Source organism: Ceratosolen solmsi, unplaced genomic scaffold (assembly GCF_000503995.2).
Source record: "Ceratosolen solmsi marchali unplaced genomic scaffold, CerSol_1.0 scaffold10, whole genome shotgun sequence".
NCBI lineage: Eukaryota > Metazoa > Arthropoda > Insecta > Hymenoptera > Agaonidae > Ceratosolen > Ceratosolen solmsi.
In genome coordinates this window covers 18,631,728-18,648,098 of record NW_011948412.1, presented here as the reverse complement: position 1 = coordinate 18,648,098, position 16,371 = coordinate 18,631,728, and the positions used below count along the sequence as shown (strand labels likewise).

The window sequence follows — 16,371 nt, the reverse complement described above, 5'->3', positions numbered from 1 at the left end:
TGTATTTTGTAACTTTAGTAAGTATTATAATTATTTCTATTGTCTTTAACTTATATAATGGTTTAAGAACTTTAAATACATATTATTTTTTATATTAAATAAATTGTTATCCTTATTAAAATAATTTCGTAATATGATATAAAATATTTAAGATTAAATGACTAATGATAAAAATAAATCAATTATTTAATTTGAAATTATTAACGTTTATGCCAAAGTGTATAAATATAACTATGTATTAAGCGATTAATTAATTTTAAATATTATTTATATTTAAAACTGTGGATATTATATTTTATAATTTTACATTCTATTAGACTGCGTATTTAACTCAATATAATAAATAGATACAAATATAAAATTTTATATCATTAACAAATTTTTTTACATGAAAAAATAATTTTATTTTTGAATCCATAAAAATTTATTATTTTTCTGATACGTGCATTACTTTAAATGTATTTTATCTGACAACAACAAAAGTTGTAAATGTTAAATTCAAACAAAAATAGAATTTACCATGACAAAAATAGATTATAAAAATGAACAAAGACAATATATATCGCAAATTAAAAATTAAGAATTCTTATTCGGTAGATCAAAGTCGACGATATATAATTAATTTTTATTGCAAAATACTCTTTAGTTGAGAAATTTAATCTCAAAATTATTGATATTTGTTAATCTACCCAATAGTTAGCTGATCATTAGTATTTCTTCAGTTTTTCCGATTTTTTATTTTCACAATCTAATTATTGGGAAATATGTAAATGTTATGAAACATTTGATGCGTTTATATAATTTTTTAATTAAGTAAATTCATTGTGTAACATTATTTGAGCCTTACAGAAAAAATAGTTAAAATTTATCTGATAAATTTTCAATTTTTTCTATAATTATAAAATAAAAAATTTTAATATTACGAAATTTATAATATAATTTAACTGAATTTTTTTTCGTAATAATGAACTGTTTCCAAGTGAAATTATGTTTGTTATTAGTCTATTAATATTTTCCATTAGAACTTAAGATATAATTTATTTACTGAATACATAATCTAAATCCATAATTTAATATTTTCAATAGTTATGTTACTGTAGGAAGAAAATAATAAAAATTTTATAGAATTCAAAAAATTGAAACCTTCATACTTCATTATTCTTTAGAATTGATAGAATTTGACATTTAGATTGGTAATTGTTGTTATATTTAAATTTAAAATATTAAGCATAGTATATTATTTCTTGTTAATGACTGAGGAAAAATTCCTTAAATATCTATTGCTAGTAACAACCTACGTTTGATAAATAACATTTTAAATATAATATGAATTTAAATCGATATCATTAACTTAATGACTATAATATTTTTATATATTTATAAATAAATTTCCTACTTAATATAAAAATTATCTTAAGCTATATGATATTTTTACAAAATTTTCATATTTCACTTAATGTTTTCCATTTGTAAAGAGATTAATTAAAAATTTTAAATATTTAAAATCATTATTTATACAGTTTAATCGATAGATTATATATATATATATATATATATATATATATATATATATATATATTTATGAAAAATATAAGAGAAAATATAATGTGCTCAGATTAATAAATATTTGTATAAATTTACTTTTGAATAAATATCTTTTATTTCAATGAATTGTATGGTTGCGTTAATAAAAAATTCTAAAAAGAGAAATTAGTAAATAAGTTTAATTATATAAATAAGTTTATTATTGAATTCATTAATATTTAAAAAGTCACATTAATTTCATCAATATTTTATAAATTTTTATACAGCTAACTATTTCAAAGTAATTTTTAAAGAATTCATCGGAAAATTTATTTAACATGTCATTTTATTCATAGTAATTATTAATTTATATTTATTCTTTATAATATATCTAGCAATTTATAAAAAAATTTTAAATGGGATCCAAAATAAATATAATTACGTAAAGCTAAATTTATGAATACATTTGAATATATTTAATAATATAAATTAAAAAGGCATGAATTTTACATGAAAATGTATACTTTTAAAATTTGTGGTCTTATAATATACCTAATTAAAGAATCAGAAGATAAATTTTTCAAGTTAACAACTGTTTCACAACATTTTCTTAAAGATTAAATTTTTCATATTTATTTTATAAAATATGGCCAATATTAATATTTTTGGAAGTCATAATAGGTATCATAAATAATCTGCGTATTTGAGGGAAAATATTCTTTTTACATATTATTACATAATTTTTATACATAATTTTTATAATTGAATAATATATTATAGAAATATTATATATATTTTATAGATATGATAGATATAATATATATATATATATATATATATATATATATATATATATATATATATATAAATGTATATACATGTATGTTTATATGCATGTATATATGAAAACACACATTGAGGTTATATATTATTAAGGAAATAATTAAATTACGTAATAAAGCATTCATTAGTGTAGTATTCGCGATTTTAATATAAGTAGCGTACAATATTTCTCGTACTAAGTGAATGACTCATTATTGAAAATTATTTGTGCCACTAATTAAAATTGCTTCTTGTACAGTATATATTTAATCTGCATAAGTTAATAATTCACAAAATGCACAAGACAAAATTGATATAATGAGTCATTTAAAATTACATATTTATAGGAACTCTTTTAATTGAAATGTTTAGAAACAAAAATTAATTAAAATGACAATTAAAAAAATACATTCAATTATTTATTTGTTCTTGTTATAACTTAATACTATACAATATTGTGCTTTACAATAGTGTTTAATATTAATTATTATGTAAAAGGTAAGACAAATTAATTTATGTAAATAATTTTTAATATATTATTCTTATTTTAACATTTATTTAACTATTTATAGCCTAAACTAAAAAATAGATTTATATACATTTTAATTTATTTTTAAGAATTTGAAATTTTGTAAAATAAATATATAATACTGTTATCTTATGTAGAAACCATATTTCTATGATGAATTATAACCGTAAAGTATATATTTAATCTTGGGATTTCAATAAATTAACGAAATTATTTTAATAAAAGTTATTTATAAAATTAATCTTTTCATTTTTTAATCCTTTTCATTATCTAACAAACTTTAGCAATATGCTCGTTTACATCTATATGCGTATATTAATGATAACATTATTTATGTAGATTTAGTTCTTTGTTGTGTACTTTTTATATTTTTTACTCTAAGACTGAATATAATTTATAATTTATTGGTTTATGTCTAATACTGTGCTAAGATAAGATGAAGTGAACTTCGTCTGATTTAATCGCATATTATGCATACTGTTTATTAAAGTCTCTGGAATATTTTTAAATTTCGTTTTTTTTTAAGTTGTAAATTATAGTTCATAATATATTTGATTAGTATTTTGATTCTATTATAAATTATTGCTTTCGTTTATTATAAGAATGTATATTAATAAGTAGGTAAATTGAATAAAGTAAATAAAAATTGGGAACGCTCTTATAACTCGATAAATTATATTTTAGAAATGAAAGACATGCAAAAAACAAATAATAATAATAAGCATAAATTTTTAAACAAAATATTGGTCGCTGATCAGATAGAGTTTCATAGATCCGTTATTTATACTCTAAAATTTTATTTTCAAAATTTAAATTAACTTTCGAAACTGTAATTGAATGATTAAATGTACAATAGTTGTATATTCTATTATTGGAAGACACAGACTTGTTGGTGTTCGCAATACTATATTGCAATAAACGATAAAGCCTTTTAGATTAAATGAGTTTAAAAAAAATATAAACATAAATTCTTAGAGGAGCAAAAATATGAGTTTTTAAAATCATGATTTACTTTAAATAATTCAGATATGCACAAATTAAGTAGAAAGAGATAGAAAGATAACAAAAATTATGAGTTATATAAGAGATAAGCATGTAAATTAAAATCTATATTATCCAATATTATCAATTAAACGGGTAAGAATGTAAATAATTTTAGAAATACTACTAACTGTAACTGTATTTTCATTTCACGTTTTGCAATTTATTATAATATTTATATGTTAATGATAATAATTTAACAATTTAAAGAGCATAAAAATTAAAATATATGTATTGCTTAGAACAAAAAATCTAACGTTAATGTTTTGAAAGTTTTGAAACGTTATTAAGGTAAATGACTTTATTTTTGTAACAATATTTCCAAATTTTTAATTTTTAATTTGATATTTACTTATAATTAATGAATATAATGTGTATGTAAAGCCATTTATAAATTAATAAGAGTAATATTTATTGTAAATTATTTAATGTAGTATTTTCTTTTTAGTGATTTTTTTTTGAATTTTTTATTAAACGCTATACTTAATATTACATTCTTTTTGTTATCATATTTGAGATTCTCTTTTAAAGGTGTATAATATCAATGTAAAACAATACTCATTTACTTAGATACACGTTTACTAATAATATTTTTATTTTGCCAATATTATTCAGATTTCAGTAACTTGATATGATTAATCATGAATATATAAAGAGTTATGGTATTTAGAGACATTTATAATATATTTTAGAAAAGGCTTAAGAAAATTTAATGTAAAATATAAATTATTCTTATACTTGCATGTGTTATAATTGTTTGAAGACTCCTAATTAATTTAAGAATTCTTATGGTAATTGTTAAAGGTTATTATTTTACAATACAAATACTATTATTCTTATTCTTTTTATTATATTCTAACGTTAAAATAAATATATGTATAAAATTTACATAATGAATTTAAATATCCGTATAAAATGTATGATAATGTTAAATTACGTTGTAAGAGTTTTCTCAATATATGTATCATCTTTAAGTCTGTTCAAATTTTGATTCGAAGTAAAGTTGTACTTTCATTAAATAAAAGATTAATGCGCGCTCATGCTTTTTATATTTGTATTTGCTATCATTCATAATAATTTTAGATTTGACAGTTTTCATTGTATGTCATATATTTATAATAATCATTTTCGAAAATTCTGTACAACTATCGACATCATTCACTTATTCTTTTTGAGTTCATATGCTTAAAATATTCTTAAGTATTGCGTTTATATATATACGAACGTTTTAGTTAAATCTCACAAATACTCAAAAAAACAACTTTTTCTTATATTTTATTTTTATTTAATCGTAAATTAATTTGTGGAAGTCAAGAGGATATGTAATATCAGGGAGGAATTGAAGTACACATCGTAGACAGGAGTGTGTAGCAAAAGGTAAAATTCAGCTTGAAAAGAGAATTCAAACTGAAACTGAGAAAAATAAGAATTTCTTCAATAAAGAGAGTAACAGATTATCTCTTCAATGTATAGGTAAATAAAGACTTTAAACGTTACGTGGTATGCATAGCCAAGTAAATAAATAATATATAATAAATGAAAATGTAGTAATTAGTAATAATTATTACTATTAATATATATTAATAGTAAATAAAAATGCATGATAGTATATATTCATAGAAAATCAAATTAAATAATAATGGATTTTATTTTATAGAAAAAAATTAAGTATACATATTTTACAATTTTCACTCTTTGTAAAATAAATTATATAAATGTATATTAGCAAAAGTTATGCATTCATAGAAATTTTTTAACTATTATTAATAATCGAAGTGTGAATATAAAATATATTAAAGCTATTTTCATTATTTAATATTTAAACAATCATCATTAAACATTAAATTATTAAGTTGAAAACATTTTATATGTTAAAACATTAATACAGGTTTATTATATGTAATACACTTAATATTATTAATTATTTACGTACACAGCAAATTGGATTCAGGACATCATATCTAATCTAATTATTTAACAATTATTTTATTTTACCTAATAAAATGCTTAATTTATGGAATCGTATAATATAATCAATTATTATAATTATAGTTGATGAATATTATACTGATATAATGATATTAAATTGATACTATTTACCGATGAATTTCTTTTATGGAATTTGAAATTCGAATGCATCTATGACTGTAAAAAAAGAACAATTAATTGAATATTATTATTTTAATCAGTAAGTATTTATATAATATGTTATTGAAAATATGGAGAATAATTTCATAAAATTTGATAAAAATCTCTTGATAATATTCAAAGTACGGCTATAGAAATAATACAAGAAAAATGTTTATTTTTAAAGGTATACGTAATCGTGAAAGTTTCTACTGTCGACTTAACATAATGATATTATTGGTTTAATTCACAACTCATTAAGTTGTATATGGATTTAAGAAGTTTAATATTAAAAACTCATCACGGTTACAACGTGTATTATATTATTCAATATTTAAAATTGAAATATAAAACACATAATTCAATTTCTAATATTAGCAACTTTTTAAGTAGATACTTCAATGTAAATTAAAATAATTGACGTAATCATATTTTTATAAGTAGAAACTTTTATGAAATTAAATACGCACAAAAAAGATTTTTAGTTAAAAATGTAATTTATGCCAAAGCAAAAAAAATATACTTATTTTTATGAATTAAATTTTTTTAAATATATTAAAATTGAATAAAAAATTTAAATATATTAAAATTTGAAAGAATTTCTGCTTTTATAAATTTAATATAATTTTGTTGTTGATGCTTCATATTGTAATGGGATTATGTTGTCATATTGACCCGATACCCGAAAATTATGGACTATAGTGAATGCTGCGCGCATATAAGAGGACACTAAAAGGATAATGGGAAAAACAGATATAAAAAGTGTTTCGAGAATTTGCTAATTATATTTTATTAAAATAATTCTATTCTAACTTCCTGAGTTTTTATCTTCAGTTAAATATCTCTTTTTGTCTGACTAATATTTTAAGTATAATATATTTTATCGACTTTAGATCTACAAAATAAAATAAATGATTTATTAGAATATTCTAGCATTGTTAAACAATCCTTTACATTATTTGCAAAACTAATTTATTAAATAATCGTAGCAAAAAGTTTGAAGCAACCATCCAACTAATTTTGACAATGATAGCGTGAATTTAGTAAATGCACACACACACATATTTATATATATATATATATATATATATTATTGATTTTAAAATCGTTTAATATTTAAAATCATGATATTCTGTGGAACATAATTATTTTTTATGATGACTTAGGCTTATGGCTGATTTCGAATTGTTAGATCTTATCAAAGCATATTCATTGGTCTCTTCAACTTGTATCTGCGTGACGTCACCTCGTGTATGCGCAAGAAATCTAGTGCGCATCTCAATAACCCCGATCACAATGTTAAATAAATCTTTTCTCTTGCACTTTTTCTTGGATCGTGGTTTTCTGCGTTGTGGAGTTTCGGATTTCGTTGCGGGAGGGGGAAACAGTCGTAATTCATCTATTACAGCGACAGAAGTATGCTTTAGTGTGTGCTAAAGTTGTCACGTTGGATTGTAGATGTGCTTTTATATAACGTTCGAGGGAGATACGCCTTTCTATAAATTCGCAAGAGCTTCAACATTTTGGTGACTTTTATTTACAGGTTTCAAAAGTTTTTCAGTCAATAAGTTCTTTGAGAACTAAGGAATTAAAATGTGCGGAGGATTTACCTGTTCAAAAAATGCTTTGACAGCATTAAATATTCTTTATATTGTAGGTGGTGGTCGTCTCTATAGTCTCTCTCTCTCTCTCTCTCTCTCTCTCTCTTTCTTTCTTTAATTCTAATTTTGGTGACTTTTATTTACAGGTTTCAAAAGTTTTTCAGTCAATAAGTTCTTTGAGAACTAAGGAATTAAAATGTGCGGAGGATTTACCTGTTCAAAAAATGCTTTGACAGCATTAAATATTCTTTATATTGTAGGTGGTGGTCGTCTCTTCTCTCTCTCTCTCTCTCTCTCTCTCTCTCTCTCTTTCAGCATACATATATATAAATGCATATACGCATGTTTTTACAGAATAACTAAAATTCTTCTATAAATGTTCATATTTATATATTTATATATGTACACACATCTTTTGCATTTATTATCTTGATGATATTCCTAATAATAACAATAATCACATCACTGTTTATACTTATAATCGTTTCTCATATCTTAATTTGCGTAGGTGGTTGCGTTCATCTTAATTGGAGTTGCTGTGTACGGTAGAGCCTCTGCCTTAGTTACAAATCTACCAATTATTGGAGGGATTTTGGCATGTGGAGTCATATTAATATTAATATCCATACTCGGATTAATTGGAGCTATTAAGCATCATCAAGTCTTACTATTCTTTGTATCCTTTTTTTTAATAAACCTCATAAATGTTTATGCTTATGGAACATTAATCATGTGAGTTATGAGATTGATAGTTATTAAATTGAAAGCTATTCATTTTGTGTAGCATTACTATAAATTAATGTATTTAATACTGTTCCTTAATGTTGTCAATAGTATATGCTTATTTTGTTCCTCTTGTTTCTCATCCAATTTAGTATTGCTTGTGCTTGTTTAGCTGTAAATGCTAAACAGCAGGAACAACTTGCAGATCAAGTAAGTAGTATTTTAATTTATTTATATATTGAAAAAAGAAATATGTTAATACGAAGATATTTGATCGTAGGGTTGGCAACAAGTAGACAATCAGCTGAAAGAAAAAGTGGAATATACATTTCATTGCTGCGGTTTTAATAAAACTACAAGTATTATAGAGGAATTCTCGAGTGGAAATGATTCAGTATGTTTAAAACAAACTGTAAGTTATTTTAACATTATATGAAGTAGAAAGTGTAAATATTATGTTGTCCATAAAAATTATTTATCATTCTTAAACACATTTCAGAAAGTTTGCTGCGCTTACAATCCAGATCCAAAATGCCAGTGTCCATCGTGTATGCAAAAGTTACAGTCTACTATTGACTATGCTTTTAAACTTTGCGGTGGTATAGGATTATTTTTTAGCTTCACCGAGGTAATTTATTGCACTTCATCATCATGAAAAATTTTTAATTGGTATTTAAAATTCACAGCATTTAATATTACTAATCAAGAACTAATACTAAACATTGTTAAAAATTCATAATATTATTGTCTGAAGGTCACAAAAACAGATGCTATATATTAATAATTATAAAACATTATTACTTAGTATTAATTACTAACTATATTAATTACAGTTTGTTGGTGTTTGGTTGACCGTCCGCTACAGGAACCAGAAAGATCCGCGAGCTAATCCTAGTGCTTTTCTCTAGTCTAACACCATCGCCATCTTCCCTGTCTCCCTGCACGACCTCCCAATTAGATGGTGCGTGGTTTCATAATTTGGTTGTGGCCATATAATATATTCTTATAATTTTTAACAAATAAATAACAACGAGGCTTAAGTTTTATTCATATAATATGATCAATCATTTCATCCATGATTTATAAATTCAATGTACAGATATAATGTAGGTTTCATTATATGATTCATTTGAGTTTCTTTTAATAATGAGATGGCCTTTAAGAAAATTCAACAATAAATATTATGTTTTGCTCATACAGAATCCAAAGTTAAAAAAAAATCATTATTAAATTAAAGCTTCGTCCATTATTTAAATAAAGCCAATATATAAAATTATATTACTTTTTCATTAGTAATAATAAAGTTTTCTATTTATGACATTTATTTTTAATATTATTGCACACTATCCTAAAATTTTTAAATGTATAATATATAGAATATTATATTCTGTATATTTCGTGCGTTTTTGTGTTGCGTGCGTGTGCGTGTGTGTTTGTATAAATTCATATGTATGCTTACTTGAGCAAAAATTAAATATTATAGTTAATAAATAGTAAAATGCGTGTATTAATATTTGTAATTGTATTTAAAATTTTCTTACAATTTCTGCTTTAACACGTTCAAATTACGAATGACACAACAATTTTATATAATATCACTGCCGCTGCATAATATACTACTAAAATTTTATATAATAAATTAGTCTGAATAGTTTTATAGTCATACATTAAACATAATTAATAATTCAAATTAAAAATTAAATAAAGTGAAAATAATTGTTTATATTAAATGTATGTAGGTAATTAAAAACATTTATTTATTTGTGTTAGTTTTTACTTAATTATATAAGCATTTGTACTCAAGTTTGCAAAAATATTTTAAATATTCTGTATTAGATGTATTTTCAAAATATTTTAAAATATAATATCTGTATACTTTGAAGTATACTTTGAAAGGCTTACATATTTCTAATAAACCTTTTAAATATAAAAATATACATATTTATTTTATTTTACAGGTGATTGCGGCATTCTTGGCAAGACGATATCGAAATCAGTTAGACCCAGAAGAATCAGCTGCTCGAGCTATGTTTCCGCGACATAATTATCTATATTAAAAAATGATCTCCTGGCAATCTCTATGATATTTGGTCTTGTGCTTCAATTTAAAATACTCATTAAGACCTCATCCGTATATATGAGATTGATTCGTTTTTTATTTTTTGATTGTAAATTTATTTAATGCAAAATAATTTGTTCTGCATTTCCAATAAGCCAAAGAAAAATCTTTCAATTGGATACAGATCCATTATATGCAAGAAACTTGTTTTTACATTAACTTAAATACTATATTTTATAATTTCTCAGTAAAATTTGAATTGAAATGATTTGTATCCAATTTTTATTTTGAACGAATAGTTCCGTGAGCGATTACAAGTTGTATCTTCATCAATTTATTTAGTATGAATTGGATGAAATGTACTAGCAAGAATGTGTGCTCTAGTCAGCCACTGAATATATTCTTATCAAGCCTCAATGCGCCTTGTAGTAAATTATTAAAGTTACTTTTATTAGAGAATATTTTACAAACTTACAACTCGAAAAGATTCCAGTATAAAATGCATTTCAGACCATTCCATTATTAATAGTATTTAGTTTATTAAAAATTTTTTTTGTCTAATTTTTATATTGTTAGTAATTCAAATGTTTATATATTTTTGGAGAGATTTATTTCAATTACAATTAAAGTAGTAAAAATATTAGCCGAATATCATTGAGCTACAAACTTCTTAAATTGTATAACTACATTGTGCGACAAACATTTTATGTTACTTTTATTTTTAAAATAAGCAATCTTTGCTATTATTTTTATATAATGTAATTTTGCAAGTGTTATATTACTCGATCTGCTTTATTACTATGTAATACTTAGTTTAAGTTCACAAGAAATTCTTCATAGCTTATTTTTAGCTAATAATTTTAATTTCTAAGAATACATGTTAATTTTATTGTGCTTTTGCGATTTAAAATGAAATTCTTTATTAAATTTGGAGTATTCATGCATATGGTTGCTAGATTTAAGTTCTATGAATGACATTTGTATGTTGAGTAAAAGTATAAATTTAAATTAAATCTAAACCATAAAATATAAAACTAAAAAAAGAAAATATATATGTTTTTATTTCTTAAATATGAAACACATTTGAATTCCTCTAATAAATTTATATTTTAGGTTATTAAATTATAAAATAAATAATCATGCATTGTGTTATAAATAAGAAAAAAACTGTAATTTATTTAGTTTTCAAATATTGATTCGATATATGATAGCTACTGTATTATTAATCAAATTTAAAATATCCACTACTACTTGTATCGTAATGGTAATACATAATCGTAAGTATATAAATATATATCCAGTAAAGGAACTGTCTCGGTCATCGATTACCATAAGGGCTTTTAAGGTTTTCTTATTTCAATATCAATATGAATGATTTTCTGTTTCAGCAGTAATGTATGTATACTTAAATTTCAATAGTCTGAAGTTTTGATGTTTTAGTATTACAAAATCGTTACATAATTCTCAGAAAGGATTATAATTATTAACTAGATATATCGTAATATTGTGATCTTTTCGAGCTCTAATTTTCTACAATTGATAATTCTTTATTACGCTTAATTTAAATCCAACATCTCTTATTGGGAATATTATTATTATATTGTTAAAAATAATATTTAATATTGTAAATTCGAAAGACATAAGAATCTCTATAATCTCCTTTAAACATAGCTTTTTTGCCCTATTCTATTAGAGTAGTTAGCATGCTGGGTATGTAACATGAAAGTAATTACATCTAGAAAATTGAATTTTTATTCTAACTCTTCATTTGTAATGTAGAATTATATATCTATCTTACAATTGGGTCTAAAATTACGACAGTCTTTAAGGATTTAAGGATACAAATCACATTCCTTTTAACATTCGCAACAACTCACAATGCGTCAACATATATTTAATAGATACATTGATGTAATAGAGTATATTTTTATAAATAAGAAATCAATTAAAGAACCTTGCTCCTTTATAGGAGCAGATTATTCACGGATTTCAGTAGTAACCAATAATTCTATCATTATCATTTAATTGTTTTATTTAATTCATTTTCTATACATCAATTATATGCTAATTTTTACGGCAGCAGATTAATTATTATCTGTTTATTATTAATTTGTACATTGGAAAAGGATTTAACTGGACTAAAAGAAGGTAAATCACGGCATATGTAGTGATTAATTTGTCAAGAATTTCATTAGGAATTTTTGTAAAACTGAATTATTTTGCTTATGTTAAAGTCATATTATTTATTATATTCTGTAATGTAATAAATAATATCTAAAAATCATTGTAAAATATTATTGGATAATTATGTAAAAGTATTATTTATTTTGAATAAGCCCAAATTATATTTGAATGTATATAATAATTTATATTTACATATAAAAATTTTATTAAATATAAATTAATTATTATTGTTTTGAATTAGAAAAACTATTAGTGATTATTGTGCATTTTGACATGTAATTTATTATATTTTAAAGATTAGTATTAATTTTCCAACGGTGTTCATAATAGATTGAAATTCTCTATAATCCATGATAAAGTTTTCTCGATATAACTTTTATTTCAAAATATATCGTATAAGACAAATATGTTAAAAAAAATAGATATGCAATTTTATTTAATAATATATACAAATTATATTATCATTTTAATTTTAATTTTCATGTATTTAATTATATTTAGAAATTATTGTAAAATATATAATGTTGCTTACCAATTTAAAAAACCATCAAATTTTAATTTGAGAAAATATAGAGATATGACTAGTTTAGAGTATTATATAATAAGATTAGTGTAGGACATTATAAATATATTAAAGTAAATATTTAAATTATTAATATTGATGTATTAAACCTGAGATTTTTAATATGTAATGTATTTACTGATGATTAATTTAATATTTAGTAGATATTTTTTATAGTTTCATAGTCAATATCAATAAATGTTTATACAGTATTTTTAATTTGATATTATAAATTATTATAATTACCAATTAATATATGCAAAAAATGTTTAGCGATTCCTAATGATATAAATACAATTAACTATTACACGTAGGTGGAGTAGGTGAAGTCTGGAATAACTAAATAGAATAAAAATAACATTATTTATGATAACAATAGTCAACATAAAAAATTAGAGAAAAAATTAGAGATTTTACAAAAATAATCAAGTGTTATTATCCATATATATATCTGCATGTCTGCTTGTATTCTCTCTCTCTTTCTCTCTCTCTCTCACCACTGTATGATAATTACAATCTATTTTATATCTGGTTTTCATTATTTTACGGATTGAAATGAAAATTTTTTTTGAATAACTACTACTACTACTCTCTTTCATTCATTATATTTGTACTCACAAGTTCTGAAATTTAATTATGCGTATTGAATTTGATTAATTAATTTTTCACATTATTTCTAGTTTTGACTTATAAATAACAATAGAATTTTAAATTAAAATCTTTTTAGAATATTTTTATGTTTATGAGCATTATAACAAAATGTTATAATGTTATAATCACATGCATTAATAGAGTGCATACAAAAGATTCGTTATTTTGTGAATTAATGTGAATTTTTTATTTCGATAAGAGCATTATTTATTCTTATATATTTTGACATACGTTTATTCTAAAGAGATAACTAATTTATATATCGAAATTAATATTATTTTATGATATTTACATTTAAAATTATTTATTTTATAATGATACATTTGATTATTTTTATTCTAGGGTTCAAAGTAAAAAAGTATTGTAATTATATAACACATTTTGGATCTACCTATAATAAGACATTTAGTAAAACGTAATACTTTATATTTTATTATTTTAAACCATAGTGATTTGTATTTTTCTTCATGTACAATATTTTTTATGATTTCGTATTATAAACAGCAATATTTATAATCATTTTGAGTTATATTTATTTTTAATTATGTATATTATAATATATTTATATTTAATTTGAGTTATATATATATATATATTTAATTTAAGTATGTATACGTTTGAACACTACAAGTATTTTGTTTATTCGATCGATACAGTGGGTAATTTGTGTCTTAAAAAAATATTCGCAATATAAAAATCTTCTGAAAATCAATTATAACGTCATTATCATACATGTGTCATAGATTTATAGATTTATATAATATGTAGAATAAGTTTAAGTTCAATTGATTGAGTTTTGATCTGGGAAATGAAGAAAGAATGTGCGAATTATTTTTTATTTTAACTTTCATGTAATATTTTACATTACGAATTAATATACAAATTAACTATAGTAAACACTTTTCTTGAATTATTACTATATAATAAAATTGAAACTATAAATAGTGATTTTATGAAATTTTCTAATTATTTATTTACAAATGTATAGTGTATTTTCTTATTATTTTTACAAATCAATATAGTAATCGTGTTAACGTATATCGACATACTTAAATATTTTTCTGTACGGTACAGCAAATGAATAAATATAAATAAATCATTAGAAATTAATGATAAGTAACTTTATTCAATGTAATGAATAGAATTCAATCTAATGAAAAGAAAATTAATGAAAGCAGTTATTTCCACTTTCACAATATAGTAAAGTAATATTATTACCTTTATTATAAATAACATATTTCGTTTTCTTTAATATACATTACTCATAAAAAACTTAAAAAACTCATTGAAAATTTGCTAACGAAAATGGCCTGCTGATACAAAATCTTTATAAAAATGTTTTTTGTTTTAAATAATATTGCATATACTTCTGTATCATCTGAGATTTTCCTTTACACTACGTTTTATGTGCTATGGACCAATTTTAACACACACGTATGTGCAGAATTTTTCGTAAATGTAGGTTCCATAATTTTTTGCTCTTCACATATATATACATACATATATATATATATATATATATATATATATATATATATATATAATATTTTCTAAACAGATTATTATAGGGAATTTAGGAATGCGAGAAATGGAGCATGCGAATGAGATTAAAAGAGTTGGTCCAGCATCCATAGATTTGCACTCCCTGATCGATGAAGGGGCGCACACGAGATGCGCACGGGGACGCGTGCGCCTCCCCTTTCAACCACTAATTCTCCAACCCCGCGTAAAATTTTCCGTAAGCTTGCAGTTGTCGTGTAACCATCTTTTGGTATTGACGGGGATCATTCGTTGTCGGCACTATTTTATATTCGCTTCTTTCCTTTCCTGTTTTACTTTTTTATTTCTTCGATTCTCCTACCTCCTTCATCCTTATTCTTACTTGTAATTTAATCGAGTCTCTGACTCTTCTTCTCTCATATTCTTTCAATCTCTATTTTTGACCGAATACTTAAAATATTCATTTATATAATTGTATTAAATAGAATTGAGTTAATGTGTAAGCATCCGAATAATCGGCGAAATTTTACTTCAACTGTCATTAAAAAATGTGAAATACCGTTTCATATAACAACGTTTGCTATATTATTACTATTACTTTTATTATATTATTAATTAATATCATTTTTTTCATTTGATTATTATTATTTTTCATCTTCTTATTATTATTGCTATTATTAATAAAACACATAGAATTGAAAAATAATTCGCCTGGTTATTATGTAATGTATTAGTAAAATAATGGAAGATGTGTTAATTTTTTGTTCATTACATAATAAATGAAGTTTGTATATATTTTTAATTTTCTAATATTATTTTCCCATTTCTATAATAAACAAGTGATACTATTAACTTTATATATGAAAATTCATACGTATTTAATAAATATAATTATAAAGTTCTTAAAATAGTAAACATAGAATACATAAGTAATCGCAATTTAGTATGTTGAATAGTTTTGTAATTTTTGAAAAATTTAAGATATATTTCATAACTTTATATGATAATTGAATAAATAATACTTTCTTGTTAAAATAAATTTCTCTTA

The 16,371-nt window shown here is 22.1% G+C and overlaps 1 protein-coding gene across 4 annotated transcripts; it reads left to right on the top strand.

Annotated features, from left to right (window-relative positions):
* The first annotated feature begins 7,784 nt into the window (after positions 1–7,784).
* Tsp97E (Tetraspanin 97E) lies at positions 7,785–10,960 on the top strand. 4 transcript variants are annotated; one of them, XM_011498699.1, is made up of 6 exons: positions 7,785–7,900; positions 8,153–8,320; positions 8,479–8,577; positions 8,648–8,779; positions 8,867–8,995; positions 10,326–10,960. In XM_011498699.1, exons 1-6 carry the CDS (start codon positions 7,841–7,843, stop codon positions 10,422–10,424), a joined length of 687 nt encoding a protein of 228 aa, XP_011497001.1. In that variant the 5' UTR covers positions 7,785–7,840; the 3' UTR covers positions 10,425–10,960. The 4 variants fall into 4 exon arrangements, with proteins under 4 accessions (XP_011497001.1, XP_011496991.1, XP_011497018.1 ...); XM_011498689.1 differs by having other exon boundaries at positions 8,153–8,376; positions 8,520–8,577; XM_011498716.1 differs by lacking the exon at positions 10,326–10,960 and adding an exon at positions 9,201–9,338.
* Positions 10,961–16,371: the final 5,411 nt, after the last annotated feature.